The 27,516-nt window shown below is 45.2% G+C and overlaps 1 protein-coding gene across 1 annotated transcript in view; it reads left to right on the forward strand.

Annotated features, from left to right (window-relative positions):
- LOC121567912 (RNA N6-adenosine-methyltransferase mettl16) overlaps positions 1-27,516 on the forward strand; it is a 38,806-nt gene that overhangs the window by 5,438 nt on the left and 5,852 nt on the right. The window contains exons 3-9 of the mRNA XM_041878285.2: positions 3,505-3,692; positions 5,440-5,580; positions 5,676-5,791; positions 6,209-6,351; positions 14,052-14,121; positions 18,365-18,454; positions 25,801-25,977. Of these exons, the coding sequence (XP_041734219.1) occupies positions 3,505-3,692; positions 5,440-5,580; positions 5,676-5,791; positions 6,209-6,351; positions 14,052-14,121; positions 18,365-18,454; positions 25,801-25,977 (925 nt within the window). The remainder of the gene's footprint in view (positions 1-3,504; positions 3,693-5,439; positions 5,581-5,675; positions 5,792-6,208; positions 6,352-14,051; positions 14,122-18,364; positions 18,455-25,800; positions 25,978-27,516) is intronic.

Raw genomic sequence — 27,516 nt, forward strand, 5'->3', positions numbered from 1 at the left:
CACTAGAGATCCTGGTTCGAATCCAGGCTCTGTCGTAGCCGGCCGCGACCGGGAGACCCATGGGGCGGTGCACAATTGGCCCAGCGTCGTCCAGGGTAGGGGAGGGAATGGCCGGCAGGGATGTAGCTCAGTTGGTAGAGCATGGCGTTTGCAACGCCAGGGTTGTGGGTTCAATTCCCACGGGGGGCCAGTATGATTTATTTTATTTTTTAAATAAAAATAATAATAATAATAATGTATGCACTCACTAACTGTAAGTCGCTCTGGATAAGAGCGTCTGCTAAATGACTAAAATGTAAATGTAAATGTGAAGGGAGAAATATGCATGGATCAGTCTGAAAACGAGTCCCCTAGCTAGACCTTATATAGTGCCTTTAGAAAGTATTCACACCCCTTTACTTTCTCCACATTTTGTGTTACAGCCTGAATTTAAAATGGATTCAATTAAGATTGTGTCACTAATAATGTCAAAGTGGAATTTGAAAATCTATGGCAAGACTTGAAAATGCCTGTCTAGCAATGATCAACAATGAACTTGACAGAGCTTGAAAAAAATGTTTTACGAATAATTAGCAGCTTTTTGCAATTAAGGTGTGCAAAGCTCTTAGACTTACCCCAAAAGACTCACAGTTGTAATCGCCGCCAAAGGAGCTTCTACAAAGTATTGACTCGGGTGTGAATACTTATGTAAATTCGATATTTATGTATTTAATTTTCAATAAATTAGCAAACATTTCTTAAAACATGTTTTCATTTTGTCATTATGGGGTATTGTGTGTAGATGGGTGAAAATATATATATTTTTAATCCATTTTGAATTCAGGCTGTAACACAAAATGTGGAATAAGTCAAGGGGTATGAATACTTCCTGAAGGCACTGTATCTCTTCTGTGTATGCTAAGCTTGCAGATCTGAAGGAACTGGATAGGTAGCTTATATGATGGAAGTGCACTAAATCACCTCAATCTCCCTGATAGGTTGACTGGGTTCCTGATTACAGCAAACTGATTACCAGGACCTCTCTGATTGCTTCGCTTGTTAACCAATGAGACCCCCTGATCAGCATGGAATTGGGGCTGAGCTCTTTACTGAGGATAACTGTATCTTCTTTGAATGGCTTCAGCTTCTCCTAGGCATTGAACTTAGTCACACTAAATGTTTTTTCATTATACCTGATGAGTTCTTCTACATACTTAAAGAGCCTTCTTCATTTAAAGTGGAGCTCTCCTAGTCTTGGCTACACCTCTGAGTCAGGAACAATCAATACATGTTGTGTTCAGTGCAGCGAACAATAACCTGACGTGGGAAATGGAGCTGCTAATCTGCAAAAAATTATCCTGTGCATTCAGAATTAAAATGAGTTTGCCCTGATGGTCACCTTTCCAAACCCACCTCTCCATCTCTCTCTGTGCTGATGAAGGACTACGCCAGCGGAGGGGGGAGGCGTGGGGGCTTACTGGGCTGCTGTCTTACTGGCTTCTTCAGCTGCAGCAGTTAGTTCCCTCGGTAGATATGGGTTTGTTCATCTCACTGCAGTAGGACTGTTCTAGTGCTCATCACAGTTTCAGTTTCCCTCATCTCTCTTTAGGTCACATTCTTCTCCCTCTGCTGATATTTTATTATATCTCTCACACACACTCCCTCTACCCCCTGTCTAATTGCTCTACTCCCTCTGTCTTTCTCTTTGTTACTGTCCTGTCTCTCACTATCTGTATTTCCTAATGCAGAGGGAAACTGCTGAGTATGCCTCCGCCCAGGCAGTTTGGAGACAACTCCCTGTGCACTCACCCACCACAGCCCACAACCCTCCTTACCACAGATTTCAACCTTCGTCCCCCTCACTCACCTTACTCCTGTAACACCTGCACACCGACAACACGTTTTATACTGCCACCGGCTTGTCCCATGTCCCACACCGTCCATCGTCTGGCGCACAAACGTCCACCCTCCAATGTGCGTCTTGATCTCGTGCACGCTCACGCTTCTTCCGGTATCAGCCATATTGCTCCAGCGTGGCTGGATTTACGTGCGCTTACTGCCTGTGTGTGCCGGTGGTCCGGGGTGGTTGCCATAGAGACCCGGCGTTGCAGTGCTCTGCAGTACACACACACTCACACTCATCACGGTCTAAAAATAGAAGGCTGGGCAGGCAGGCGCTGAACGGCCTCGTTCTCTGCATATTGATAATCAGACTATGCTTCTAAGGAGAAGAGAGAAACTGTGAGACTTGAAGACTCCCTTAGCCAATGCCTAGGCTTTAGCTCAGTGGGCTAACAGTCTTCAGGGACACGGGTTCGAACCCCCGTCTGTTACATATGTAATATATAAATCACACTTTCCCCCATAGGCACATAGCCTAACTCTACTTCTCCCTGTAGTCACGCTCTTCATCAGTGATAGTCTCTCTCCTCTTCGCCGTGGCTGTGGTGAATAGGATCTCTGTCTCGCCCCCCGAACCCAGCTAGGAGGTGCCAGACGCTCCTATCACCAGGAGGTGTCTAATTGCTGTCTGGAGGTGTGAATGCAGCACACAGACTGGTCAATTATACACATCTTGCTCTATCCGTCCCACTCTCTGTCTCTCAAACCCCAAAATACTTTTGTGTGTGTGTGTGTGTGTTTTTCTCAAACCCAAAACATGCTTTCCAGGCAGTGGAAATGTAGAGCGGGAGGTGTGTGGGTCTGGTTTAATGCTGGAAAATATTATGTCTGTATCATTAGTGAAGAGGTGTAAATTGACAAGCTCCTTATTAATTTGCCGTTGGGTCTCATCGTGGTGGTTGAAGTATGATAAGCAGTAATGAGAGGGGAATGGGAGATATGGAGCACTGGGCTACTCAGGGAGGGAAGGGGGGGATGCAGTCTAGTGCTGCCTGGAAGAGGGGTGGTTTATATGACATGGTGTCAGTGAAAGCTTGGAAGGGTGGTCTTTAGGAGAAGTGGCAGGGTGGGGTAGAATTGATTTGCCATTTTTATTTAGTGGCTCTCTTTTGTGAGTTTACAAGAAATGTGTTAAGGTCTGGGTGTATAGTGTAGGTACATGTTTTGGTTTATAGGTGTAGTTATGGTGTAGTTACTTGGTGTAGTTTTTGTTTATTGGTGTAGTATGCTCCCGAGTGGCGCAGTGGTCTAAGGCACTGCATCGCAGTGCTAGCTGTGCCACTAGAGATCCTGGTTCTGTGCCACAGGAATCCAGGCTCTGTCGTAGCCGGCCGCGACCGGGAGACCCATGGGGCGGCGCACAATTAGCCCAGCGTCGTCCAGGGTAGGGGAGGGAATGGCCGGCAGGGATGTAGCTCAGTTGGTAGAGCATGGCGTTTGCAACGCCAGGGTTGTGGGTTCGATTCCCACGGGGGGCCAGTATGATAAAAAAAATATGTATGCAGTCACTAACTGTAAGTCGCTCTGGATAAGAGCGTCTGATAAATGACTAAAATGTAAAAAATGTAGTTACTTTAGCGTTGTAACTATAGCATCTGTTGTCTGTCCCTCCCCCTCCTGCAGGCTGAACTTCAAGGAGCCAGAGGCGGTGCGAGCCCTGACCTGTACCCTGCTGAAGGAGGACTTTGGGCTGACCATAGACATCCCTCTGGAGCGTCTCATCCCCACCGTGCCTCTCCGACTCAACTACATCCACTGGGTGGAAGACCTGATCGGAGGCCAGGGGGAACCACGCAGAGGCATCGACATCGGTATAGTTACGACCTCCGATAACCCCTACTAAATATAGACCTCCGATAACCCCTACTAAATATAGACCTCCGATAACCCCTACTAAATATAGACCTCCGATAACCCCTACTAAATATAGACCTCCGATAACCCCTACTAAATATAGACCTCTGATAACCCCTACTAAATATAGACCTCTGATAACCCCTACTAAATATAGACCTCTGATAACCCCTACTAAATATAGACCTCTGATAACCCCTACTAAATATAGACCTCTGATAACCCCTACTAAATATAGACCTCCGATAACCCCTACTAAATATAGACCTCCGATAACCCCTACTAAATATAGACCTCCGATAACCCCTACTAAATATAGACCTCCGATAACCCCTACTAAATATAGACCTCCGATAACCCCTACTAAATATAGACCTCCGATAACCCCTACTAAATATAGACCTCTGATAACCCCTACTAAATATAGACCTCTGATAACTCTTACTAAATATAGACCTCTGATAACCCTTACTAAATATAGACCCTCTTCTTATTCTCTTCCCCTTGATCTCCTTGAAATGAACCCAAATGAACCATCCATCTTGGTTCAGCCGTCATTGCTAGGATGCCTCTTTACCACCACTCCAATCCTATGTCCTGTTTCTGTAGAGGAATAGATGGCTTTTATATGGCCTGGCCCTTTAATCCCTTCACTGGTTCTTAGTTGTTACATTAGACAGTTGGTTTCTCACCTGTCTATATATAAAGAAAGAGCACAAATATCCTCAATGCTGAATGGGATGAATAAACTCCCATTAATTCCCATATAAACATCACATCAGTAATTGAGAGTGATCAAGTTATTAAATGTGTGATCATATTTGTTTGCTCAAGGGATATTCCTCCAGCAGTTGCCTTTCTTGGTAAGACTCATGTTTGCATCCCAAATGGCACCCTATTCCCTACAGGGGCTGCCTGGCACAGGTCTAGCCCAGGACACATATTCACAAAGTCTTAGAATAGTGCTGATATAGGATCAGTTTTGCCTTTGAGATCATAATGAATATAAATTTAATTACAGGTGGGACCTGATCCTAGATCCGCACTACTACTCTGAGACATGTTTTTAATACAGGCTGACTCTTACTAGTCCAAGAGCAGCTGGCTGCCCGTGGGCATCACAGACTGGCAGGGAGACTGGCAGAGAGGGGCTGCATGATGGTTGGCACATCCACCTTCAGATCCCACATGTACTGTAGGTCCATCTATTTCCTGTGGACAACTGGAGATCACTGGCCAAATCCCCATCCACATGTCATGGATGGTTTCCTGCTCTATCCATCAGAGAGTGTGTGTCAGTTTAGCTCCTCAGAGAGACAGGTAGGTCAGTGATTGGTGACCCTGGTGTGTGTCAATTTAGCTCCTCAGAGAGATGGACAGGTCAGTGATTGGTGACCCTGGTGCCTGGTCCATTCTGTAAGCTGATTGGAGCTGTCACTCTCCTGATGGATAGCCACAGGGCATTACTCTCTCCCAAGCCTTAACCTGCTGGGTGCCATCTCACCCATCTCTACTGCCCCAGGGGACCTCACTGTGGTCGGGTAGATTGGAGGCCCTGGTCTCTGTTAGGCCTGGATGATCTGATCATGGCTGTCTGGATTACCTCTTATTAATCCATTATGGACAATAAGAGACAGCGGGAGTGGCATTAAATAGACACAGACACACACCCTGTCCCTCACGTAGTCTGTGTTATATCCCCAGGTACTGGAGCGTCCTGTATCTACCCCCTGCTGGGAGCCTCTATGAACGGCTGGCATTACCTGGCTACTGAGGTAGATGACATCTGCTTTGACTACGCCACCAGGAACGTAGAGCAGAACAACCTCTCGGACCTCATCAAAGGTCAGTGGCAAGTTGTCTATTGGTAGCCGCATTGTAAAGTTGTACTACTGAAAGGAAGATGGCTTGAAACATTGTTGCCCTGTCTCATGTCCCAGTGGTGAAAGTTCCCCAGAAGACCCTGTTAATGGATGCTTTGAAGGAGGAGTCAGCCATCGTCTATGACTTCTGCATGTGTAACCCTCCCTTCTTCGCCAACCAACTAGAGGCTAAGGTAGGCCTCTTTAGATGTAAAGTGTTCTGAGAATCTGGAAAAACGGCTTTATAAATCTCATTTATTCACTGATTCCTTTCTTGACCTTATCCCTGTCACTCCCTCTTTCTCTTACCCTTTACTTTCTCTCCCCATGCCCCTCTCTTTTCCTCTCCCTTTCCTCCCACCCTCCCACCCTCCCTCCCTCCCTCCCTCCCTCCCTCCCTTCCTCCCTCCCACCCTCCCTCCCACCCTCCCACCCTCCCACCCTCCCTTCCTCCCTCCCACCCCCTCCCTCCCACCCTCCCTCCCTCCCACCCTCCCTCCCACCCTCCCTTCCTCCCTCCCTCCCACCCTCCCTTCCTCCCTCACTCCCTCCCCCCCTCCCTCACCCCCCTCCCTCCCCTCTCCTCACCCCCCTCCCTCTCGTCTCCCCAGGGGGTAAATTCCAGGAACTCTCGTCGTCCTCCCCCCAGCTCAGTGAACACAGGTGGGGTGACAGAGATCATGGCTGAGGGAGGAGAGCTGGAGTTCGTCAAGAGGATCATCCACGACAGCCTGCAGCTCAAGACACGCCTGAGGTGAGAGAGAGTGACACATTCACACACACGTACGCACAAACACCACACATTGGTCCCCATCAGTACACTGCGCCTTCACAGAAGGAAGTGGGGTAGCGTTCAAGATGGCATCACTCTGGTTTCAGATTGCTCATGCTTTATATCTCCGACACTTTCCTAGACCCCAAATATAATATAGAAAAGCCTGATGGTTATCAGTTGGTGTTGTTGGGTGTTTGTTCATTACCTTCTGTTACAAATGCACCCTTTCATTTAGGATGTAAGGTATGGAGGGATGATAGAGGACCAGTGATGGAGGAGAGCAGGAGCAGGGCCAGATGGGGTGGAGGGATGGAGCTGTCACCCAGAGTTTGTTTAATGAATTGGCACCAGGAGTAAACAGTCACCCACCCCCCGGCAGTATCTGCATGCCCGCAGGGAACAGCTGTGTGTGTGTGTGTGTGTGTGTGTGTGTGTGTGTGTGTGTGTGTGTGTGTGTGTGTGAGAGAGAGTGTGAATTAGATTTGAACACACTGCACACGGTGACTGGGAGACAAGTGGCTGACATGGAAGGTGTGTGATTACACGTGTTCAAGTGTGTTGAACTGTGTGTGTGTCACTAACATATTTTTTTTGTGTAAAGATGATTGTCACCCACAGGAGAGTGTGTGTGCGTCGGTGTGTGCATATGTTTCAGTGGAAGATGAGTGGTCCTCACAGGGGGAAAGTGTCCATCTCTCTCTTTGTCTGTTTGCCTGCATGTGTCTATGTGTTCACACCGGTGTACTTGTGTGGTGCGCTTGGCTTATGTAGAGACCGTAGAGGAGTGTCTGCCACAGAGGAAGGCGTGCCCGCCCTAGTCTCCCTCTCTTCCGCTTCTGTTCTTTCTTCTGCTCCCCTGCAGTGTGTGTGTAGTGTAGTGTAGTGTAGTGTAGTGTAGTGTAGTGTAGTGTAGTGTAGTGTGTGTGTAGTGTAGTGTGTGTTTGGGGCCGGGTCCAAGGCAGCAGTAGCAGGCTGTCACTCCACACACTGCATGCTGGGATAGCAGAGCTACCGCCAGGTGTCCACGGAAACCAAGCCAGCCCCTCTGATTGGTCCTCTGAGACTCACCATCCCCCCTTCTCTTCAACAATACTAAGCTGTAATTACTCTCACCAGACTATCACACATAGATACAGACACAGTCACACACACACCCCAACCACCAGCCAGGAAATGCACCCTTTTCAAAGTGATGCCCTCTGCTAATCATTGTCTGTTATTGATATGATAATAAGACTATGTGGAGGGGGTAATAACATCGTAATCACCGGTCTTTGTACTCTTGGAGGGATTAGCTTGAAAATAAATGGACAACTTTCCCAGAATCTGACTGCTTCTGTCTGACCCCCAATGGGAGATTTTTGTTTATTGGGGATGGAAGGTCTTGCTGGAGGAAGGAAGTGCGGAAGCTGTCGTGTGTGTTTGTGTGTGTGTTAACATGAATGCTCAGCAGCCCCCTCTCTGCATGACAAAGTGGGGAACATCTGGGGATATTAGAGGTCCTCAATATTTCATGGTGCCACTTACCCAAAACCCTCTCACCCCCACCCTTACCCCCACCCGGCGGGTGCTTCTCTGAGTGGGCTCTTCCCCAATCTTTCAGGGTTTTGTGAATGCCATCAAGCTCATCCTGCATATTTTGTTGAATATCAAGCCAGATTGGCTTTGTGTTGGGTCAGGTGTGTACTGTATGTTGGCTCAAACACAGTGCACACTTTTCAGAGTGGGCTTGTTTCCTGTGCCCCTTCTTGTTAAACCCCTGACCCAATTCCCAAACCTTTCAGTGCTTTCAATAAATGCCATTGAGGCCACCCAAATTATTATTTTATTTAATGGAACCTTTATTTAGTACGGCATGGCTATGGCCAAATGGGCTTTTGTGTTGGGTGATGTGTTCAAATCTGGTTGGCTGTAGTAGACTGTTGTGTGCTGTGTAAAGGTCCTGGGTTTCCTCTCCTCTTTAACTCTAAACTTGTGGGAACTGGCCTATATGGATAGGGCTACATTGTGGGAACTGGCCTATATGGATAGGGCTACATTGTGGGAACTGGCCTATATGGATAGGGCTACATTGTGGGAACTGGCCTATATGGATAGGGCTACATTGTGGGAACTGGCCTATATGGATAGGGCTACATTGTGGGAATTGGCCTATATGGATAGGGCTACATTGTGGGAACTGGCCATATGGATAGGGCTACATTGTGGGAACTGGCCTATATGGATAGGGCTACATTGTGGGAATTGGCCTATATGGATAGGGCTACATTGTGGGAACTGGCCTATATGGATAGGGCTACATTGTGGGAACTGGCCTATATGGATAGGGCTACATTGTGGGAACTGGCCTATATGGATAGGGCTACATTGTGGGAACTGGCCTATATGGATAGGGCTACATTGTGGGAACTGGCCTATATGGATAGGGCTACATTGAAATGTTTCTTACAGAATAAATATTTAAAGTATATTCATAACCATGGTAGCAATTGATTGGGAACAGTTTGGAGATTATGGGACCATTATTAGGCCAAAGGTGAGGACACGACAGTTAATCTGACACAAGACTGAATCCAAACATTACACTGTTGATGTTATGTGCATTTTACATTTACTGTACTTTTCACCACATTTGTTAATAACAAAATCTTAAAATACATTCAGTAACATGATAATACTATTCCTGGAAAATGTGGGGTAGGTTCAACATAAGACAAAACAATTGTCAAGGGTTTGAGTGAGAGGACTAACTGGTGTCTCCAAGTGGCCACACACCTCCAAAGTGTGCACAGTTCCTAAGCAATTTCAATGCACTTTTATGACTCAGTGTCTTCAACTATAAGGTGCTAGCTGTGCTCTCCTAGCTGTGCTCTCCTAGCTGTGCTCTCCTAGATGTGCTCTCTTAGCTGTGCTCTCCTAGCTGTGCTCTCTTAGCTGTGCTCTCCTAGATGTGCTCTCCTAGCTGTGCACTCTTAGCTGTGCGCTCCTAGCTGTGCGCTCCTAGCTGTGCTCTCCTAGCTGTGCTCTCTTAGCTGTGCTCTCTTAGCTGTGCTCTCTTAGCTGTGCTCTCTTAGCTGTGCTCTCTTAGCTGTGCTCTCCTAGCTGTGCTCTCTTAGCTGTGCTCTCCTAGATGTGCTCTCTTAGCTGTGCTCATCTAGATGTGCTCTCTTAGCTGTGCTCTCTTAGCTGTGCTCTCTTAGCTGTGCTGTCTTAGCTGTGCCGTTGAGGAACTAAAGCTAGCACACTTGTAGTTGTTTCATTTGGAACACAACCCTGCATCCCCGGCATCACACAATTACTGTTGTTGTTTGCACAATCCAACAACGGTCCATTATAAATCGCATAAATCTGGGTCAGGTGGGCATGAAAACCATTTGAAAGCTGGTTCTATTGCCAACATGACTAGCCAAGTTAGAAAATATGATCTTGCAGTGTTAAGCTTTCAGAAGGCAATTCAGAGAAACCGATCGTAATTTTGGTGCGCATAGAAAGGAGTCATGTGTGCATTCAGGTGTGTGCGCCCCGGGGAATTCTCTTCACAATAAATACACAAACAGCCTCATTCTGTTCAAAACATCCCAGGGTGTGACGCCATGTCATCTTGTAACTGTACATCAAACATGGTGATCATAAACATTGACATTGTGTATACACCATGCACACAGAGCAGAGCACATGTGACAGTACACAATTTTCGGGGACCGAAAACGCTACTTTCAGAACTATTGGCAAAGAAGTATACAAAAGTAACGGAGAATCTCTTGAAAAGATTGTAACATTACTATAACAATAAACATGCCATCCTCACCATACACAGCATTGCTCATAGATATACAGTGGGGCAAAAAAGTATTTAGTCAGCCACCAATTGTGCAAGTTCTCCCACTTAAAAAGATGAGAGAGGCCTGTAATTTTCATCATAGGTACACGTCAACTATGACAGACAAATTGAGGAAAAAAAATCCAGAAAATCACATTGTAGGATTTTTTATGAATTTATTTGCAAATTATGGTGGAAAATAAGTATTTGGTCACCTACAAACAAGCAAGATTTCTGGCTCTCACAGACCTGTAACTTCTTCTTTAAGAGGCTCCTCTGTCCTCCACTCGTTACCTGTATTAATGGCACCTGTTTGAACTTGTTATCAGTATAAAAGACACCTGTCCACAACCTCAAACAGTCACACTCCAAACTCCACTATGGCCAAGACCAAAGAGCTGTCAAAGGACACCAGAAACAAAATTGTAGACCTGCACCAGGCTGGGAAGACTGAATCTGCAATAGGTAAGCAGCTTGGTTTGAAGAAATCAACTGTGGGAGCAATTATTAGGAAATGGAAGACATACAAGACCACTGATAATCTCCCTCGATCTGGGGCTCCACGCAAGATCTCACCCCGTGGGGTCAAAATGATCACAAGGACGGTGAGCAAAAATCCCAGAACCACACGGGGGGACCTAGTGAATGACCTGCAGAGAGCTGGGACCAAAGTAGCAAAGCCTACCATCAGTAACACACTACGCCGCCAGGGACTCAAGTCCTGCAGTGCCAGACGTGTCCCCCTGCTTAAGCCAGTACATGTCCAGGCCCGTCTGAAGTTTGCTAGAGTGCATTTGGATGATCCAGAAGAGGATTGGGAGAATGTCATATGGTCAGATGAAACCAAAATAGAACTTTTTGGTAAAAACTCAACTCGTCGTGTTTGGAGGACAAAGAATACTGAGTTGCATCCAAAGAACACCATACCTACTGTGAAGCATGGGGGTGGAAACATCATGCTTTGGGGCTGTTTTTCTGCAAAGGGACCAGGACGACTGATCCGTGTAAAGGAAAGAATGAATGGGGCCATGTATCGTGAGATTTTGAGTGAAAACCTCCTTCCATCAGCAAGGGCATTGAAGATGAAACGTGGCTGGGTCTTTCAGCATGACAATGATCCCAAACACACCGCCCGGGCAACGAAGGAGTGGCTTCGTAAGAAGCATTTCAAGGTCCTGGAGTGGCCTAGCCAGTCTCCAGATCTCAACCCCATAGAAAATATTTGGAGGGAGTTGAAAGTCTGCGTTGCCCAGCGACAGCCCCAAAACATCACTGCTCTAGAGGAGATCTGCATGGAGGAATGGGCCAAAATACCAGCAACAGTGTATGAAAACCTTGTGAAGATTTACAGAAAACGTTTGACCTGTGTCATTGCCAACAAAGGGTATATAACAAAGTATTGAGAAACTTTTGTTATTGACCAAATACTTATTTTCCACCATAATTTGCAAATAAATTCATTAAAAATCCTACAATGTGATTTTCTGTATTTTCTTTCCTCATTTTGTCTGTCATAGTTGACGTGTACCTATGATGAAAATTACAGGCCTCTCTCATCTTTTTAAGTGGGAGAACTTGCACAATTGGTGGCTGACTAAATACTTTTTTCCCCCACTGTATATAGTATCTAGGCCTAATTAATCTAGACAGGAGGGCAACCCAACCAGACAAGGTTTGTCATATATTGTTTAGTTTTCCCATCCAGATTGACTCCCTGTTGGTTTGTTTGTCTATTTCTCCCTGCTAGGTTTGTCTCTGTGTATTTATCCTGCTAGGTTTGACTGTTTCTCCTGCTAAATTACTGTGCATTTATCCTTGCTGGTTAGTACTGAGGCTCTACAGTGAAGGAAAAAAGTATTTGATCCCCTGCTGATTTTGTACGTTTGCCCACTGACAAAGACATGATCAGTCTATAATTTTAATGGTAGGTTTATTTGAACATTGAGAGACAGAATAACAACAAAAACATCCAGAAAGACGCATGTCAAAAATGTTATAAATTGATTTGCATTTTAATGAGGGAAATAAGTATTTGACCCCCTCTCAATCAGAAAGATTTCTGGTTCCCAGGTGTCTTTTTATACAGGTAACGAGCTGAGATTAGGAGCACACTCAGCTTGTTACCTGTATAAAAGACACCTGTCCACAGAAGTAATCAATCAATCAATCAGATTCCAAACTCTCCACCATGGCCAAGACCAAAGAGCTCTCCAAGGATGTCAGGGACAAGACTGTAGACCTACACAACGCTGGAATGGGCTACAAGACCATCGCCGAGCAGCTTGGTGAGAAGGTGACAACAGTTGGTGCGATTATTCGCAAATGGAAGAAACACAAAAGAACTGTCAATCTCCCTCGGCCTGGGGCTCCATGCAAGATCTCACCTCGTGGAGTTGCAATGATCATGAGAACGGTGAGGAATCAGCCCAGAACTACACAGGAGGATCTTGTCAATGATCTCAAGGCAGCTGGGACCATAGTCACCAAGAAAACAATTGGTAACACACTACACCGTGAAGGACTGAAATCCTGCAGCGCCCAGGAAGGTCCCCCTGCTCAAGAAAGCACATATACAGGCCCGTCTGAAGTTTGCCAATGAACATCTGAATGATTCAGAGGAGAACTGGGTGAAAGTGTTGTGGTCAGATGAGACCAAAATCGAGCTCTTTGGCATCAACTCAACTCGCCGTGTTTGGAGGAGAAGGAATGCTGCCTATGACCCCAAGAACACCATCCCCACCGTCAAACATGGAGGTGGAAACATTATGCTTTGGGGGTGTTTTTTTGCTAAGGGGACAGGACAACTTCACTGCATCAAAAGGGACGATGGACGGGGCCATGTACCGTCAAATCTTGGGTGAGAACTTCCTTCCCTCAGCCAGGGAAGGTCGTGGATGGGTATTCCAGCATGACAAATACCCAAAACACACGGCCAAGGCAACAAAGGAGTGGCTCAAGAAGAAGCACATTAAGGTCCTGGAGTGGCCTAGCCAGTCTCCAGACCTTAATCCCATAGAAAATCTGTGGAGGGAGCTGAAGGTTCGAGTTGCCAAACGTCAGCCTCGAAACCGTAATGACTTGGAGAAGATCTGCAAAGAGGAGTGGGACAAAATCCCTCCTGAGATGTGTGCAAACCTGGTGGCCAACTACAAGAAACGTCTGACCTCTGTGATTGCCAACAAGGGTTTTGCCACCAAGTACTAAGTCATGTTTTGCAGAGGGGTGAAATACTAATTTCCCTCATTAAAATGCAAATCAATTTATAACATTTTTGACATGCGTTTTTCTGGATTATTTTGTTGTTATTCTGTATCTCACTGTTCAAATAAACCTACCATTACAATTATAGAATGATCATGTCTTTGTCAGTGGGCAAACGTACAAAATCAGCATGGGATCAAATACTTTTTTCCCTCACTTTATATGCTGTTGTATTGATTACAGTAGACTCATCTCTTCATTGCAGAGGGAGAGATTGATCTGCTCTGGGCTGGACATCAAAGCTCTGTTCCTTCATAGAGACTCATACTGGCCCTGTTGTTGTTTTAGCCCTGCCCCTTTCGCTCTCTCTCTTTCTCTCTCCCTTTCTCTCTCTCTCTCTCTGATGTAGTAATTAAAACTGCAGTTGAAATCGTAGCTACCCTCTCTGCCTCAGAACTACAAAAATAATATTTTTCCCACAGTCATGGTGGGAAGCTAGAGGTAGATCCTATATCTGAAGCTTGTTTGATCTCAGGCAGGGGTTCATGCCCAAGGCGCTGGACACACACACACACACACACACACACACACACACACACACACACACACACACACACACACACACACACACACACCTAATAGATAATTTTTCTTCCAGGTGGTACAGTTGCATGCTGGGAAAGAAGTGCAGCCTGGCACCTTTGAAGGAGGAGCTGAGAAAACAAGGGGTGAGTGCACAGACACACACACATACGTGCACGCACGCTCACATACACACACACACACAGCTGCGTATATTTGAGACAGTCGTCAGAATGGGAGCTCCGACGAGGAGACATTTGATGCTCATACAGTACCAGTCAAAAGTTTGGACACACCTACTCATTCCAGGGTTTTTCTTATTTGTACTATTTTCTACATTGTAGAATAGTAGTGAAGACATCAAAACAAATCCACATATTTTATATTTGAAATTCTTCAAAGTAGCCACCCTTTGCCTTGATGACAGCTTTGCACAGTCTTGGCATTCTCTCAACCAGCTTCAAGAGGCAGTCACCAGGAATGCATTTCAGTTAATAGGTGTGCCTTGTTAATTATTGCGTTTGAGCCAATCAGTTGTGTTGAGACAAGGTAGGGGTGGTATACCAAAGATAGCCCTACTTGGTAAAAGACCAAGTCCATATTATGGCAAGAACAGCTCAAATAAGCAAAGGGAACCGACAGTCCATCATTACTTTAAGACATGAAGGTCAGTCAATCCAGAAAATCTCAAGAACTTTGAACTTTTCTTCAAGTGCAGTCTCAAAAACCATCAAGCGCTATGATGAAATTGGCTCTCATGAGGACCGGCACAGGAAAGGAAGACCCAGAGTTACCTCTGCTGCAGAGGATAAGTTCATTAGAGTTAACAGCCCAAATAAATGCTTCACAGAGTTCAAGTAACAGACACATCTCAACATGAACTGTTCAGAGGAGACTGTGTGAATCAGGCCTTCATGGTCGAATTGCTGCAAAGAAACCACAACTAAAGGACACCAATAAGAAGAAGGGACTTGCTTGGGCCAAGAAACACCAGCAATGGACATTAGACCGGTGGAAATCTGTCCTTTGGTCTGATGAGTCCAAATTTGCGATTTCTGGTTCCAACCGCTGTTTCTTTGTGAGACGCAGAGTAGGTGAACGGATGAACTCTGCATGTGTGGTTCCCACCGTGAAGCATGGAGGAGGAGGTGTGATGGTGTGGGGGTGCTTTGCTGGTGACACTGTCTGTGATTTATTTAGAATTCAAGTCACACTTAACCAGCATGGCTACCACAGCATTCTGCAGCGATACACCATCCCATCTGGTTTGGGCATAGTGGGACTATCATTTGTTTTTCAACAGGACAATGACCCAACTCACCTCCGGGCTGTGTAAGGGCTATTTTACCAAGAAGGAGAGTGATGGAGTGCTGCATCAGATGACCTGGCCTCCACAATCACCCGACCTCAACCATATTGAGATGGTTTGGGATGAGTTGGACCACAGAGTGAAGGAAAAGCAGCCAACAAGTGCTTTTTTGGTTACTACATGATTCCATATGTGTTATTTCATAGTTTTGATGTCTTCACTGTTCTACAATGTAGAAAATAGTAAAAATAAAGAAAAACCCTTGAATGAGTAGGTGTGTCTAAACTTTTGACTGGTACTGTAAATTATCTTATACACAGCACTCGCAAACAGGTACAACACACAGATGCACTGTGCTGTACCAAGCCCAGGCGTGTGTTAAAAATATCCAGGTTCCCCATATATATACCCAGTGATAAGGTGAGGTAATGGAGGGTTGAATGAGCTCCCTCCCACCATCTCTAATACCTCCTCTGAGACTGAAGAGGGGGATCAGATACCTTTTGAACCGTAACGGATCAAGCCTGGCTAATACGCTGGCTAAGCAATGCCACAGCCCAGACCTGATTGAGCTGATTTCTATTAGCGTTGCGTGACTGAAACGCATGGCAGGGCCCACACACAAACATACATATTACACACACACACCAGGCTTAGTCACACACGCGTACGCATACATACATGCATTCATGCGCGCGCACACACACACACGGTAGGACAGTGCCGCTAATGTTCATTAGCTCCATTATCCTAGCTATTAGCCCTTAGCACATGACTGCTAACTGACTGACTATCTGACTATAGAGGTTAGTCTCTAGCCCTGTGCCACTTTGCCAGTCGCTTACCTCTGAGATTGAGACTCATTCACTGGGGATGACTGGCACAGCAGCTCCCATGGGTGTTAACCACACTCACACACACGTCAATCACTGGGGGAGGACCATCCCACAATCCCATGCTCCTCCAGAGGTGTCAGAGGGCTGTCGCTGCTCATTAGTGTGAGTGCAGCCTTGGCCAATGTCCAGCGCAGGCAAGAGGTGGGGGTGTGTGTAATAGGAGACCTAATTAATATGCTAATGATATTTGCACCCTCTATCTCTTCCCTCCATCTTCCTTGTTCTCTCTCGCTCTTGGTTCATTTGGTGAGTGTTTAGGGGTCAACATGGCGCTCTCATAGAGGGATGCGTCTTCTTGGCTCTGAGATCCATGTCCTTTGACCTGCATCTCTGGGGCACATTTCCCACTGAAACCCACCGCTTATTGATTGTGGTTGTGTGTAGGGAGGCGGTATCAAGTGGATACTTTTCAAGAGCCTTTTACACTGCTTTTCCCTCACGTCCTTCATGCTTATTGGAGGCTCTTCTCACGAGTGCTCAGCTCTGGCACTGTAAGCGCTGTATGTGTAAATGTGTCCTGTTCACACCTTGAAGGACGTGCTGGAAATGTGCCAAAGGCCTCTGTAGAGCTACAGTGCATTCGGAAAGTATTCAGACCCCTTGACTTTTTCCACATTTTGTTACGTTACAGCCTTAATGTTTTCCTCAACAATCTACACACATTACCCCATAATGACAAAGTGAAAACAGCATTTTTGCAAATGTATTAAAATAAAAAGAACATACCTTATTTACAAAAGTATTCAGACCCTTTGCTATGAGACTCAAAATTGAGCTCAGGCGCATCCTGTTTCCATTGATCATCGTTGAGGTGTTTCTACAATGTGATTGGAGTCCACCTGTGGTAAATTCAATTGATTGAACATGATTTGGAAAGGCCACACCTGTCTATATAAGGTCCCAAAGTTGACAGTGCATGTCAGAGCAAAAACCAAGCCATGAGGTTGAAGGAATTGTCCATAGAGCTCCGAGACAGGATTGTGTCGAGGCACAGATCTGGGGAAGGGTACCAAAACATTTCTGCAGCATTGAAGGTCCCCTAGAACACAGTGGTCTCCATCATTCTTAAATGGAAGAAGTTTGGAACCATCAAGACTCTTCCTAGAGCTGGCCGCCCGGCCAAACTGAGCAATCGGGGGAGAAGGGCCTTGGTCAGGGAGGTGACCAAGAACCCGATGGTCACTATGACAACGCTCCAGAGTTCCTCTGTGGAGATGGGAGAACCTTCCAGAAGGACAACCATTTTTGCAGCACTCCACCAATCAGGCCTTTATGGTAGAGTGGCCAGACGGAAGCCACTTCTCAGTAAAAGGCACATGACAGCCCGCTTGGAGTTTGCCAAAAGGCACCTAAAGGACTCTCAGACCATGAGAAACAAGATTCTCTGGTCTGATGAAACCAAGATTAAACTCTTTGGCCTGAATGCCAAGCGTCACGTCTGTAGGAAACCTGGCACCATTGCTATGGTGAAGCATGGTGGTGGCAGCATCATGCTGTGGGCATGTTTTTCGGAGGCAGGGACTGGGAAACTAGTCCGGATTGAGGCAAAGATGAACGGAGCAAGTACAGAGAGCTCCTTGACGAAAACCTGCTCCAGAGCGAAGGTTCACCAGCAGGACAACGACCCTAAGCACACATCCAAGACAACGCAGGAGTGGCTTCGGTACAAGTCTCTGAATGTCCATGAGTGGCCCAGCCAGAGCCCGGACTTGAACCCGATCGAACATCTCTGGAGAGACCTGAAAATAGCTGTGCAGCGAAGTTCCCCATCCAACCTGACAGAGATTGAGAGGATCTGCAGAGAAGAATGGGAGAAACTCCCCAAATACAGGTGTGCCAATCTTTAAGCGTCATACCAAAGAAGACTCGTGGCTGTAATCGCTGTCAAAGGTGCTTCAACAAAGTACTGAGTAAAGGGTCTGAATACTTATGTAAATTTGTATACATTTGCAAATATATCAACCTGTTTTCACTTTGTCATTATGGGGTATTGTGTGTAGATTGATGAGGAAAAAAATGAATTTAATCCATTTTAGAATAAGGCTGTAACGTAACAAAATGTGGAAAAAGGTCTGAATACTTTACGAATGCACTGTACATGTGTGTATTGCTATCGCATGTTGGTGTTGTCTGCTCTATTAGCATTGTCTATTGTTTTCTGTATCGATCTGTTTCCGTTCCTAGGTCCCTAAAGTGACCCACACAGAGTTTTGCCAGGGACGGACCATGCGCTGGGCACTGGCCTGGAGTTTCTATGATGACGTTACTGTTCCGGTAAGCTTGGTCTGGTGGGTGGTTCCCCTTGGGTCCTCTCACTTGTGTCCTCTCCTAACCAGGTCATCTACAGTGGGAGAGGAGGAAGGCATTAGCATGGCATCACCACTCTCTCACTCTCTCTTGCTCGGTCTCCCTCCTTCCCTTTTTCTCCCTCTCTCATTCCCAGTCATCCAGGGGCATGTCCTAACTACACCCCTGCTGCTTTTCCAGATGTTCCCTACCTCCCCACACTTCCTTAATAATGCATTCCCGGCCCATCCCACTCCACTCTCTAGCCCATTCCATTCGAGTATGCAGGCAGCATTCAACCCGGCCTCTGGGGAGATGTTTGCGTCCCTCCCCTAATTTGCTGTATCCAGGCAACAGTTGCCGGGGAAGGAGTGTGCGCACAAACACGCCATGCCATTAGGCTCTTGGGCCACTGAGGGAGTGATAGAATGAGAGAGATGAGAGGGAGAGAGTAGAGCGAGCAAAGGGCATCATAGAGATCAATATGAGAGTGTGAAAGCTGGAAATATTCTGAATAAGAGCGAGAATAAAAAGGGAGAGGCGTGGGGGTGGAAAGTGGAGTGTATGAAGACTTCTTTGGTCTCAGTCGAATTCTTGTAGTTTCGTTTGCCTTTCGCCACAAAGGCAGTTGAGCAGAAAGATTGGCCTACATTTTACTGCCCTCTCTTTCCTCTCCTCTCTTTACACAGTGAGGCACTGCATCATTACCAGGCAGACTGGGGAGGAGTGTGTGGATGACCCCACACCTGTATGTACGTGTGTGTGTGTGTGTGTGTGTGAGGGGGTTCTATGCATGAATTAGGAATATGACTGTGTGCAGGTGAGTGTACAAATGTGTGTCTGTGGCCTACTTAACCTACTAGATAAGCCACCTGTGAACTAGTAACTAGCCCCTCTGTGGCACCACATTTGTTATTTCCAGCCTGTTTTCAGCACAACCTGGTGATTGAATCAATAGCTCTGACATCACACATCTGACTGATGTGTAATGCAGGAAGTGAGTCTCACCAGACACATTGACAGAATCTGATCCCTTCATTACAGAGAGAGGGAGGGAGAGAGAAAGACAGACTGAGGACGATGGGGAGAGAGATGAAGGTACAGAGACTATAAAAGGAGACTTGGAGAGGGAATGAGAAATGAGAGAATTGAAGCTCTCTAGCTCTTGTTGTTGGTATCTGTGTTGTCTGTGAGTGTCATGTGACACTGTGGGCCCAGAGCAGGGGGCGTGTCTGGCATGCAGCCAGTCAGGAGAAGATTTACGGCAGGGGGCAAGGTTAGGGAGGGGTCAACAGGAACAAGAGACCCTGATATTAAGGTTCTGGGGGGTGGCTAGCCCTAGCTAGCCCTAGCTAGCCCTAGCTAGTTTAAATGGCCATCTCTCTTCTGCTGATCTGTCTGTGTGTGGTCAGTAATTGAATAATGGCCTATTATCTGGGGAGCCATGCTGGGGCTCTGTTTGTTGAGCTGAGCTCCAGGCTTGAGTCCTGGTTGGACAATTGGGGCAGACTAGCTGCTAGAGAGAGAGAATCACAGACAGACTGGCTACACTAGACGACTAGAGCAAGGTGTTGTCAAAACAGAATACAGAAAGCTATTTTTCTTGTGTGTGTGTGTGGACTGAGCACACATTTGAGTATATGAGGAGGTGGGGGTGGGTGAGTCAGATTAATAATAGAGAGAGATTGAAAGGGAGGGAGAGAAAGAGCAAATATGAATCACTGGAGACTGAAGAGTGGACTTAAAGCCGTACACACATCAGACTAGATGAGGTGGTGTTTGTGTATGTGCTTGTGGGCGTGTGTAAGTGTTTTTCTGTGCTTTTGTCTAGGAGTGTATGTTCATCTCTGTGTGTGTGCTTTTGTCTAGGAGTGCATGTTCATCTCTGTGTGTGTGCTTTTGTCTGGGAGAGTATGTTCATCTCTGTGTGTGTGCTTTTGTCTGGGAGTGTATGTTTATCTCTGTGTGTGAATCTGTGTGTACATGCATATGAGTGTGTATACTGCGTTACTGTGTGTGTATCTATGTCAAGGATGTGCTGTACAGAAGGGCTGCAATCCTTGATGGATTGTATAGATGTTTCCCTCTTCCTTTGAGCTGCAGGGGCTTACTGAGCAGAGAGAGAAGGGCTGGGAAACAATAAGGAACACATGAAGCAGCTATAACAAGGCCTGGCTGGTATAGACTCACTAGACAGACCTGTGTCAAATACTATTTGAAGTCTTTCATTTGCTTTAGCTAGTAGTTTTGCGATTGTTCTTTTGAGCCAGGCAATCTTAATCGAGCCCAACTAAATTATAACAAATGATTAAAATTATAAAAATAGTATTTGAATCCAGGTATGAGTCTAGACTTGACACTGTCAATTCTTTCTCCTATTGACCAGTCTGATGACACCTTTTTTTTCTATGGAAGGAGAATACATGAATTAAACATCTCACAGATAACAGAACACTGATCTAGGACCAGTCTGAAGGTCGTAGTCCAGTCCTCCATTCTGTGCTGACTCTGTCAGTTGGCCATATTGTCTGAGTGACTGACTGACTGACTGCAATGTCATTATTGCATTGTTTCACTGCAGACCCATTCTGGCAACCTGGTGTATTTAAATAGGATTTTATGGACCAATGAATACATGTTGACCCATAGCACTGTTGTTTGTATAAGGTAGAGAGCCCTGTGGTATTATTATGTGGGGACTTGCTTAGAGAAGGAACACTTCCACCATAGCAGCATGGCACCAGTGGCAGCTCCAAGACAAGGCACAGCAGGGCCAATGTCATTGCAGGGGGGTAGGAATAAATCACATGGAAGGAGCTCCCCCTTGTGGTGTGTTTTGATATTGCCAACTCCATTTTCTTATTGGTGTGGTTCTTTGCCTTTACAATTCAATGTGTTGACACAAAGATGAGCTAAGGAGGAGGAGCGTGGAGGATAAAAAAAGAGCAGAGTCACGGGGAGGGAGAGAGGGCGAGACGGAGATAAAAGGAGTGAGAGAGGTATGCAGGTCGTGAAAAATGTATGCACTCACTAACTGTAAGTCGCTCTGGATAAGAGTGTCTGCTGAATGACTAAAAAAGTTTTTTTTTTAAAGTGACTCATCCGTGGCGTGAGCTGGCCTAAACGGACAGGAGTTGTCATCACTGGTCCAGGCATCCAAGACTATCTCTCCCTCCCTCCTCACTTTCTCTCACTCTCCATCAATCCCCCTTTCACTCACTCATTGACATTCTTTGTCTTTCATTCACTCATTGTCACACGGAATGAGTGAGCAAAAGGATTTTGCTTCCGCTCTTCTCCTCCCTCTCTTCTCTCCATCTGATTTTCTCTCGTCCTCACTACAACTTCATCCATCATTCCCTAGCCGTCCAGAGGGGTTTTCATGGTGACTAGGAAAGTGAGACTTCACTTCTTTAGAAATGATTGTTCACTCAACGTCGTCAATGTCTACGCGTGTAGCTAATTTTCCCCTAACTTCGGACACTCTAGCGGTTGGAGGACTAAATCACCACGAGTTCAACATTTAAATGGACTGGAAAATAACGGTACGTTTTGCGACTAAAGACACCCTTCTAGCTAGCTGACAACTAATTTTCATTGCAATTTTTGTAAGTTAAGTTAGGTTTTGAGAGTTTTCAAAAAAGTTATATACATAAACATTTTGTGGGACACGCTGTATATTGTAAAATTTGACTGCGCGACAGACCACACCTCATTTAATATCCAACTTTGTACCTCTGAAATATAGCAAACGGATTTTCTAATGTTGCTAGCTTAGTTGCTAAATGTTGATAGAACTGCTAAGTAAGCAAAAAGGAAAAAAATTGTAAGCATTAGATAATACATATCACGAAAACAGCTGAATGTTGTCAAGCTTTACCTTTTCACAATTGGAGTCCTTTGACGGGGGCATTTTACACAATATGCAAAAATTAATTTTGAACTTTGAACCATTAACTTTTTGACACCTATCACTGTTGGCTATGTTTAGGCTACATATAGGCAGTATTTAGTCAAATGTTTAGTCAAATGTTACAATGTATGCATCAATATTAAACTAATTGGGACACTAATTTTCATTAAAGATAACATCAAACAAAAAACATGGGTACACTATCAGTTATTGTGAAAACTTTCATCACCTTTCAATGCCTTTGCTTTGAAATGTACATGTTTATACATATTCAGATTGAGTTATCTTTCTAAAATGTGTATAGTATGCCAAGTTATTTAGCTATATGGATTTACCACCACAGCATGGAGAAAGTCAAGAGGAAGCAGTGGAGTGAGGTGGACATGTTCCATGCCATGGAGGACTGCGGGGCAAGGATGGCTATCGGCCAGGCTGCCAAGGTTAGGCATCTTTTGTTTTTAGGAGATTACCACGTGTATGTGAATTTTATCTGCTAGTAACTGTTTTCTTTTCTTATCTACCAAGGTGCATGGTGTACCTCGGCAGACCCTGGCGTCCGGGTGACCCATGGTTGTCGCAGTGGACCACCCACATTGCTTGAAAATTCTCTGGTGCAGTACTGATGAAATACGCTGACAAAATAAGCAGGTATTTGGTGTTCTATGTGTTTATGTAGGTAGATTGCTGGACTGACTGTTCTCAATGTGTGTGATGTAAATGTGGATGTGTATGGTGATGCCAAAACAAACATTTTCATCCTGGATGGAGAATTATATATTCTATTCTATTGTAGGTTTCGGCACCCAGGGGAAACAATCCCACCACTGGGGAAGAGGTGGTGGGAAATGTTCAGGAAGAGGCACAAGAACCTGAGCATGAGGAGGCCGGACACCCTGGACAGGGGGAGAGCTGAGTGTGCCACACGTCTGACGATGGACACCTTCACTTCTTATGAGAAGCACTTGGAGGAGAGTGGGTTGAGGGAGAAACCCAGACAAATCTATAACTGCGATGAGTCTGGGGACCAAGGAGCACATCACAGTGCTGGCCTGCTTCAACGCAGCTGGGGAGGATGTCCCACCATTTATCATCTACCCCAAGTGTTTCCCCGGTGGCCACTACACACTGGGAGGCCCCCCCCCCCAAGCCTTGTATGGACGGTCAACAGTGGCTACATTGACGGGGACCTGTTCAGGAAGTGGTTTCAGCACTTCATTAAGCATGCAGTGAAGGAGCGCCCTCTCCTTCTCCTCTTCGATGGCCACATGGATCCGGAGGCGCTCGCGGCTATGTGTGCGTGTGTTTGTGCATGCTTTTGGGTCAGAGTTTACTTGTGAGTCAGTTTCTCTGTGAGGGTGTGTAGTGTACTACTTGTGTGTCAGGTCAGAGTGAACTTGTGAGTGCCTCAGATATGTATGATGGCATTTGCAGTATGAGTGTCGAATGCTGTAGTGTGTAGAACTGGGACACACTTGTCTTTTAGCACCTGTACGTTCAAGAATGCTGTTCCAGTGAACTTGTTTATGACTAACATGCTTGTCTGAACAACATACTGTACCTGTGTACAGTGGGGGAAAAAAAGTATTTAGTCAGCCACCAAATGTGCAAGTTCTCCCACTTCAAAAGATGAGAGAGGCCTGTAATTTTCATCATAGATACACGTCAACTATGACAGACAAAATGAGGAAAAAAAATCCAGAAAGTCACATTGTAGGATTTTTTATGAATTTATTAGCAAATTATGGTGGAAAATAAGTATTTGGTCAATGACAAAAGTTTCTCAATACTTTGTTATATAACCTTTGTTGGCAATGACCCAGGTCAAACGTTTTCTGTAAGTCTTCACAAGGTTTTCACACACTGTTGCTGGTATTTTGGCCCATTCCTCCATGCAGATCTCCTCTAGAGCAGTGATGTTTTGGGGCTATCGCTGGGCAACACAGACTTTCAACTCCCTCCAAAGATTTTCTATGGGGTTGAGATCTGGAGACTGGCTAGGCCACTCCAGGACCTTGAAATGCTTCTTAAGCCACTCCTTCATTGCCCGGGCGGTGTGTTTGGGATCATTGTCATGCTGAAAGACCCAGCCACGTTTCATCTTCAATGCCCTTACTGATGGAAGGAGGTTTTCACTCAAAATCTCACGATACATGGCCCCATTCATTCTTTCCTTTACACGGATCAGTCATCCTGGTCCCTTTGCAGAAAAACAGCCCCAAAGCATGATGTTTCCACCCCCATGCTTCACAGTAGGTATGGTGTTCTTTGGATGCAACTCAGCATTCTTTGTCCTCCAAACACGACGAGTTGAGTTTTTACCAAAAAGGTATATTTTGGTTTCATCTGACCATATGACATTCTCCCAATCCTCTTCTGGATCATCCAAATGCACTCTAGTAAACTTCAGACGGGCCTGGACATGTACTGGCTTAAGCAGGGGGACACGTCTGCACTGCAGGATTTGAGTCCCTGGCGGCGTAGTGTGTTACTGATGGTAGGTTTCGTTACTTTGGTCCCAGCTCTCTGCAGGTCATTCACTAGGTCCCCCCGTGTGGTTCTGGGATTTTTGCTCACCATTCTTGTGATCATTTTGACCCCACGGGGTGAGATCTTGCGTGGAGCCCCAGATCGAGGGAGATTATCAGTGGTCTTGTATGTCTTCCATTTCCTAATAATTGCTCCCACAGTTGATTTCTTCAAACCAAGCTGCTTACCTATTGCAGATTCAGTCTTCCCAGCCTGGTGCAGGTCTACAATTTTGTTTCTGGTGTCCTTTGACAGCTCTTTGGTCTTGGCCATAGTGGAGTTTGGAGTGTGAATGTTTGAGGTTGTGGACAGGGGTCTTTTATACTGATAACAAGTTCAAACAGGTGCCATTAATACAGGGAACGAGTGGAGGACAGAGGAGCCTCTTAAAGAAGAAGTTACAGGTCTGTGAGAGCCAGAAATCTTGCTTGTTTGTAGGTGACCAAATACTTATTTTCCACCATAATTTGCAAATAAATTCATAAAAAATCCTACAATGTGATTTTCTGGATTCTTTTTTCTCATTTTGTCTGTCATAGTTGACGTGTACCTATGATGAAAATTACAGGCCTCTCTCATCTTTTTAAGTGGGAGAACTTGCACAATTGGTGGCTGACTAAATACTTTTTTGCCCCACTGTATGTATTTATATTGTGCATTTACCAGCAGTCTTCCACACTGTCATCATGAATCACCCTTTATTTATCTGGGCAGGTTGAGGATGCATTCACATTTTCCAAATAAATGTTTTACATACATTGAAGTATGTGACTACATCTTCATCAGAAGTTTTTAATTAAGAAGAATATTATGACAATGGTACCTCTTTCCGTAAACCCCACATACTCTGTAAATGGATATTTTATTATTTCTCTCGCCATCTCCCTCCCCTCAGTCTCCCCCCAGTAAGAAGAGGAAGCTGGAGAAGTCTCGTAAGCCACTGTCCTTCATGCTGCTGCAGCCCACAGTGAAGGAGCTGCAGTCCCAGGCCTCCTCTATAGGCTGTCCCTCCAACCCCAGGCCTGTAGAGACCATCACTGCCTGGCTGGAGAAGACACTTGGTGACCTAAAGGTAAACACACACATGGGTTTTTCTGGATCAAAAGGGGGCTTAGGTGGTGGGCGTGGTTGGCCCAGCTGAATTTGGTGCAGTGCAGGCAATAACATTTTAATTGCACCCATCTTGGCAGGGGAGAGCAAATGTAGGTGTTTTTAAAGCTAATTTCCTCAAAATCTACACATTTTGCCATGGAGCTGAGAGAACATTTTGCTGTTTTAAAACTAATTTCCTGCAATTATACGATTTTTGCTTATGGAGCTGAAATAATTGTACCGTTTTAAAACGAATTTCCTGCAATTCTACGCATTTTGCCATGGCTTATGCTGTGTTATTATTAGTGCTGAGCGATTTAGTGCTTTTTGAGATCTGTACGGCTTCGGTTCGATTATTCAAAAACAATCACGGTTTATTTAATCTTTTTCAAATGCACTATGCATTATGTGTGTTGAATGCTGTAACACAGAATAAAACAATTAATAAAAGTCCCATGATGGTAGTGACTGTCCATTACTGCTTATCACTTATGAATCATTTATTCACATTACTTTAATAAAATATTTCAGTTGTGTATACCTATAAAGTCTACAACCCCTTGAACTTTTTTTCACATTTTGTTGCGTTAAAGTGGGATTAATATGTAATGTCATTTTTTTTCCAACGATCTACACAAAATACTTTGTCAAAGTGGATGGAAAATGCTATATTGTGCAATATTTGCCCAACATTCTTCTAGCTCTGTCAAGGTGTTGGGGATCATGGCTAGACAGCAATTTTCAAGTCTTGCCATAGATTTTGAAGCCTATTTAAGTAAAAACTGTAACTTGGCCACTCAGGAACATTCACTGTCTTCTTGATAAGCAACTCGTGTACATTTTGCTTTGTGTTGTAGGTTATTGTCCTGCTGAAAGGTGAATTCTTCTCCCACTGTCTGGTGTAAATCAGGTTTTCCTCAAAGATTTTGCCTGTGCTTAGCTCCATCCCGTTTCTTTTCATCCTGGAAAACTCCCCAGTCTTTTCCGATGTCAAGCATACCCATTCCATGATGCAGCTACCACCATGCTTGAAAATAAGGAGGCAGTTACTCATTGATGGGTTGTTGATTTTGCCCCAAACATAAGGCTTTGCATTTAGGCCCAAAAAGTGTATTCCTATGCCGTGTTTTTTTGAAGTATTCCTTTAGTGCCATTTCCACACATACTGTATGTTTTGGAATATGTGTATTCTTCTTTTGACACTGTCATTTAGGTCATTATTGTGGAGTCACTACAATGTTGATCCATCCTCAGTTTTCTCCCATCACAGCCATTGAACTCTGTAGTTTTAAAATTACCAATGGCCTCATGGTGAAATCCCTAAGCAGTTTCCTTCCTGCAGCTCAGTTCAGAAGGACGACTATCTTTGTGTCTGGGTGGTTTAATACATCATCCACAGCATAATTATTAACTTGACCATGCTTAAAGTGATATTCAATGTCTGATTTGTTGTTACCCATCCACCAATCACTGGCCTATGAGGCTTTTGAAAAGCTCCCTGGTCTTTGTAGTTTAGTCT

The sequence above is a fragment of the Coregonus clupeaformis genome, chromosome 6, assembly GCF_020615455.1.
Source record: "Coregonus clupeaformis isolate EN_2021a chromosome 6, ASM2061545v1, whole genome shotgun sequence".
Classification (NCBI taxonomy): Eukaryota; Metazoa; Chordata; class Actinopteri; order Salmoniformes; family Salmonidae; genus Coregonus; species Coregonus clupeaformis.